The following is a 5,791-nucleotide window of genomic DNA, read 5'->3' on the forward strand; positions in this document are numbered from 1 at the left end:
CCAAATTCGAATTCAAAGCTTCAAAGTTTTTTAATGGCTGTCAATGGTGGAATTGCTGCTCTATTTTCCTTTGCTTTATATTACTGAAATTTGGGATTGAGAGATAGAGAGAGACGTAGAGAGAATTCTCAATTCTTTGCAACAACATCCAATCCAAACAAACAATGTCTTTTGAAAACCCAAATTCGAATTCAAAGCTTCAAAGCTTTTTAATGGTTGTCAATGGTGGAGGGGTTACAGATTTTCGCTGGTTTTAGAAGAAGAAATAGTGGGTGGTTGAAGAGGAAATCGTGGGGTGTAATTTGATACGTGGGTGAGGGGGTGAGATTTGGAGAGAGAAACTTGGGGGGAGTGGGAATATACGGTAGAGTTAAATTAGGAGACTAATTGATACCATTAAAACTCCTAAAATGTACATAAATGATAATTAGGTATATAAAAGATAATTCTATTAAAAGTTAAGCATAGAGGGTAATATAATTTACTGTATGACATAAGAATGTAAAAATCCCAATTCCAAAAGTCTTTATTTTTTATTAAACTCCATGCCCAGTCAAACATGTTCACATAAATTGGAACGGAGGGAGTATTTGACACTCCAAAATTTGAAAAATCTAGTTGAGTGACCTTCTGAGTGCAATAGGCATAGTTGAGTGACTTTGTTGTTACAAATGAAAGAAAAGTGACTTTAAAAGATAATTTGAAATAGTTGAGTACCATTTGAGTAATGGACTCCAGATTTTTAATATTACCACTTCAAACAACATTTCATTACAGATTGCAAAATGTCAAGAATCTTTCCAATTACAAACAAAAGCTGCACAAATCATGGCTTACGCCTTTCTGAGTTTTTCAATTATGGGTACCGCAACGGTATATGATATGTTAATTTATGTCTTCTTGTTGTTGTATCATGAATATGAAACCACAACTCTTCACTTGCCTTTGTACACAATCTCTTCATCATCCACGTCGAATGCTGGATTACACAGACATCTAAAGAGTCTGCCTATTCCCTGCATAAGAGACACAAAAATATAAAGGTTACAAGTTATGGAGGGCAAACTGTATCAACTTTTGTTAATGACATCAAAAAATAAATGTGATAAAATAAACTATTCAAATATTGAAGAGAAAAATAGATTAGTAGAGCTGCCTCTAATAACTCCTTTTGAATAGTCATCTGAAACTAAGATAGTATCAAGCCGAACACAAAAACAATATATATGTACTGCTAATAAGGAGGGCGTCAAGCCTAATCATTTTAACCTGCCTCCTTTGTCTTGAGAGTTGAGGCTAGTCTTTCTTTTAGAACCTTGTTACTTTTAAGTCGTTTTTGTGTGTGAAACTCTCGGAGAAGACTACTTACTCCAATCGGTTAGTAATCTACGTCTTATGCTTTCACGCAGGGGTAGCCAGGGGCGGAGCTAGCTCTTTTATTAATTGCGGGTTCGACCAAACCAAGTAGCTTTGGTCCGGACCCTGTATTTTTTTAAGAAATTTATATAAATTATTAGTTTAAAATTAAGTAACTTAAATGTACTAGAATTTCAAACCCATAAACTTGTGAGGGTGGCTTAGTTATTTTCCTCTTTCCAAGACCTTAAACTCTCTAAATTCTTATGAACCTCTTCACCCAAATAGAAGGACATGCCATATCACAAAATGACAGGTTTGGAAATGAGTTATTAGCTAAAATATTAAAGGAGCATTCTCTAGAGTCATTGGTTTCAAATGATAGTAGTAAGTGAACGGAATGCAAAAGGTTAACCTGTGTGAGTAGAGGAGTTTTATAATTTAGTGTTGTTGGTGAGTCTTCCTCATCATCACTGCTATCAGAACTGGTTTCCTCTGCATTTATATCACCTATTGTCATCTTTTTTGACGTCCCAACACCTTGTCCGCACTTCTCCCTCTGCAGAATATAAGTAGATATGAAACATCATCAACTACGTATAAGCTTAATAACTAACAAAATTTCCTATCTATGAGACTATTAGTATTAGAAAGTTAAACGAGATTTGATTTTTTTGGACTTGGTGCAACACTTCACAAGTTATTCTTAATCCTACCTCAAATACTTTTCCCAAAATCTTTAAAGCCATCGCTCGTTTCTTCAGTTCTTCCTTCTTCACATTGCCTTCTTGTAGAACCTGAAAGATTAAACAGAATAAGCCCTAGCAACATAAGCAAAAAGGGATAATTTTGAACAAAAGGCTTACCAATTGGCAGACATGCAAAAGAGTTACTTCAATGTCTACAACGTTTAGTTTCCACAATGAATTCATTAGTGTTTCTCTGTTTAATCTGAGATGTGATTCAACGTCATTTTCAGGGCCACTACCATCCATTTTAAACTGGCGACGAACATCTTCTTGAAGTTGCAGCAGTTGAAAAGCACCTAAAAAGCCAGTATAGTCCACCACATTATGACAAGGAAGGGAGAGGTCGGATCTTCACTGAAATGATCAAAGTGTACCTTTTGCTGCCGTAAGCTGTGATTTCCAGAAATGACCTTTGTTGCGAACCCATTCGGCCATAAATGGAACTCCCAAGTAAATTGCTTTCTTTCCGAGCTCTTGGGCTGCCTGTCTTGTGTATATGTATCCAATAGTTTGAAGAATCTCAGCTCCAAATGCTGTTAAGAGAATAACACATAGATCCGCCTCTGGGTATTGCCATTACTAAAACTAAGAGAAATCACTAGAAGAAATGCAAGAGAAGTAGTCAGCTGACCTGCTTGTGAAAGCCGTTCAGCTTCAGATTCAGCACGTCGTAGAAAACCCACTCTGTCACCACGAACGTATTGTTGAAGAAAATCTTTGAGTATTCTAGCAAGCTTTTCTTCCCTTTCCTTTTGGACACCCTTCATAACACAGTACTATCATAGTGAATCAACTGAAAAAAGGTACTAGTAAACTAAAGAGAACAAAGGTATGTTTCCTTTTCTACAGAACATTTAGTCCTAAAAAGTGTTGGGCTAAAACTGTCCAAAGATACTCTTAACATGGTGTGATATCGTCCGCTTTGGGTCAACAACTAGTATCAGAGCCAATGGTTTGACGAGACGAGTATGGAGATGGCGAAGTGATGGCGTAGGGCCCGACTTAGTACCTTTACCCGTCTATGGCCGGTTCACAACCTTTACCCATAGCTTCAAAGACGCATACACAGTCTCTCCTTGGGCTTCGGTGACCGTAAATACTCGGATCATGTGGGTGACACATAGTTAATCTCTACATTAGCCAATAAACGGTGATGGGTCGTGTGAAACTTAGTTCAAGGGGGAGATTGTTGGGAGTGTGTGAACAAGTCCCACATGGAAAGTAAAAAAAAATAAAATAAACTACTTATAAGTAGTTGGATGATCTTAATAGTGTGAGGCCTTTCGGGGAAAACCGTGCGGGCTTGTCCTAAAGCGGACAATAACACACCATATTAAGAGTATCTTTGGACCCCTTTAACCCAACAAAAAGAGATATCACACATATCTTCAATAAAACATTTTCTTGATAGTTTTCTTACAAAGAAACTACCAACAAGTGGAAACATACTCGTATGTTATTGAAATTTAAGACATACTTGCCTTGAGTCTATCATGGATTTTCTCAGGGTCGTCATTTTCGCCAACTAATTCAGAGGAAGCCATTGATGCCACAGAAAGATGTCCGACGTAGTCTTCAAAAAGTTCGCTCCCAAAGAGGAGCGCAAACACAGCAGTCGGATCAAGCATAGTTTCCCTACAAAGAGGACATAAAAAATAGTACTAAAGTTCATGTAGCCTTCATTCATTGATATCTAAGAACATCTTTTTTGCATAGAAATTTATGAATCAGCCAGTACTTGCCTAGTGTTCTTCAAGTATTAATATTTCATTCAAAATGACTAGAGGTATTCAATAAAAGCTCAAGATATATAAAACAGTAGAATCAATAGGCTACACAAAGTCTTTACACTTTGAATTAGCAATTTGAAGTTAAAAAAGGCCTTTTATAACCTAGAAGAAATTACAGAAAGATTACCTGGAGACACAAGACTTGCCATTTTGATCATATACATTTCTTTGCACTGGATCACTCAAAACCTGATATGCCTCCCCTAATTCCTGTTTGTTACAATTTAAAACATCAAAACGAATAAATTATCATGCCAAGATTATCAGAATAAGTAAATATAAATAAGGAATAAGCAATATGAGTTTGCCTGAAATCTTTGTGCAGCAAGAGGATCATCTGGATTTTTATCAGGGTGAACTTGCCTGGCCTGCACCAGAGGATGAAAGACGCAGATTTTCCATATCATTCAACAAGCACAAGAAATCTTTCTTTTTGCTTTAATCTGAAATGCATTAAGACTTAGGATTGAACACCGAAGGAAAATCAACAGAGATGTCAAGCTATGTTGCACGCACGGACTCTCCAAAATGATGCTATGCCCGTATCGGATCCTCAAAAATACACTATTTTTGGAGGATCTGACACGCACCCGGTAAAATTTTCGGAGAGTCCGAGCAACGTGATGCAAGTTCTTTCATGAATTTACTAAAATTACTATAATGAATCCTGTAACGGTAACTTCAGCGGCTCTTCAAGCAAACATTTCCTTTCAACAGATCAGAGAGGATGAGACAGTTTCCACAACCATTTTGTACTTCAAATCAAAACAAAAGTTGGTACATTAAACTGTCAAAGCAAATAAACCTTCATTTCTAGAATAAACATTCCATGAATTACACTACTTGGATCCATCTATCAAATCCTACAAGTATAGACGACAGATGAAATTTAAACTATATAACAAAGTAAACAAATCAACGACATCACTAAGTAAAGCTACATAAAATCCAATTATAGAAAGTAAAAAGATTAAGACATAGGTTCGAAAACCTTGAGATAATAGGCCTTGCGAATTTCCTCTTCAGATGCTGAAGGACTAACACCAAGAACATCATAATACTCTGTTTCTTTCACCATTTCCTTTTTCCGAAATCCCAAAAAAAAGTTTGAAAAAACTTCACAAATTTTATGATCAACAAAACTTTAAAGAAGAAGAAGAAGAAGAGGCGGGGTGAGAGGTTTTAGGGGGGGGGGGGGGGGGGTCTGATGAAGATGATGAAAGAAGAATGAGAGTCACCCCACGAGACTAATCTACCTTTCCAGTTCTGAACAAGGATTAAACTAATTGCTTTATGATAGCTTTTCGCGGGAGAAAAACAGTATTTTAACTGTCACTTTGTGGCTTTGATCATTCCATCAACTATCTTTTGAAACTTCCCTTTTTGAGTGATGGGCTGTGGGCTTCTGGTTCTCCTTAGTGGACTTTATTTAGATTTGTTTGGGGGCCCATTTGTTGGTGGGGTTTTGGACCTACCTATACCATATCCAATGTAAAAATTCCACGGGGCGCCTTATTTTGTCGCTCTCATTTAATCTATACCCAATTTTTTTAAAACTTTTAACTTGTACCCAATTTTTAAATAACTTCAGCCCCCTTTCTCCTCATCCTTCTCCCAATGATCTCCATATCTCTCCGGAACTTAACATTGATGTAACAATATCTCTCCTTCTGTGGCTTCACTCAATTCTTCAGAAGCCATCTTACTATATATATAGAAGACAGTATGAGTATACTGATTCTTCTTATTCGATTTTCTTAAATGTGTCACTTACCTTTTCGATTTTCCAACATGTCTTTGGTTTGTAATCCAGAGGATTTCTTGCAAAAATTGAAGGAAAGGCTTTCAAATGCTATTATCTTGGAGGAATCTGAGCAAGTTCAATATAAATATCAG

At 36.6% G+C, this 5,791-nt stretch overlaps 1 protein-coding gene across 1 annotated transcript; it reads right to left on the minus strand.

Moving 5' to 3' along the window:
• Positions 1–733: 733 nt before the first annotated feature.
• LOC107807572 (chaperone protein dnaJ 10) lies at positions 734–5,076 on the minus strand. Its single transcript, XM_016631984.2, has 10 exons — positions 4,887–5,076; positions 4,204–4,263; positions 4,023–4,105; positions 3,587–3,740; positions 2,737–2,866; positions 2,480–2,638; positions 2,223–2,401; positions 2,073–2,153; positions 1,772–1,915; positions 734–1,016 (listed from the first exon to the last, which is right to left on the minus strand). The coding sequence occupies exons 1-10, from the start codon at positions 4,971–4,973 to the stop codon at positions 936–938; spliced, it is 1,158 nt and encodes a 385-aa protein (XP_016487470.1). The 5' UTR covers positions 4,974–5,076; the 3' UTR covers positions 734–935.
• Positions 5,077–5,791: the final 715 nt, after the last annotated feature.

This window comes from Nicotiana tabacum, chromosome 16 (assembly GCF_000715075.1).
Source record: "Nicotiana tabacum cultivar K326 chromosome 16, ASM71507v2, whole genome shotgun sequence".
NCBI lineage: Eukaryota > Viridiplantae > Streptophyta > Magnoliopsida > Solanales > Solanaceae > Nicotiana > Nicotiana tabacum.

Excerpts from the sequence above, each read along its gene's own strand:
- LOC107807572 (XM_016631984.2), bottom strand. The coding sequence starts at position 4,973 with ATGGTGAAAGAAACAGAGTATTATGATGTTCTTGGTGTTAGTCCTTCA. Across the intron at positions 2,867-3,586 it reads AAATCCATGATAGACTCAAG|GGTGTCCAAAAGGAAAGGGA; the intron begins GCAAGTATGTCT and ends TGTGTTATGAAG. Across the intron at positions 2,154-2,222 it reads TTTTGCATGTCTGCCAATTG|GTTCTACAAGAAGGCAATGT; the intron begins GTAAGCCTTTTG and ends TTAATCTTTCAG.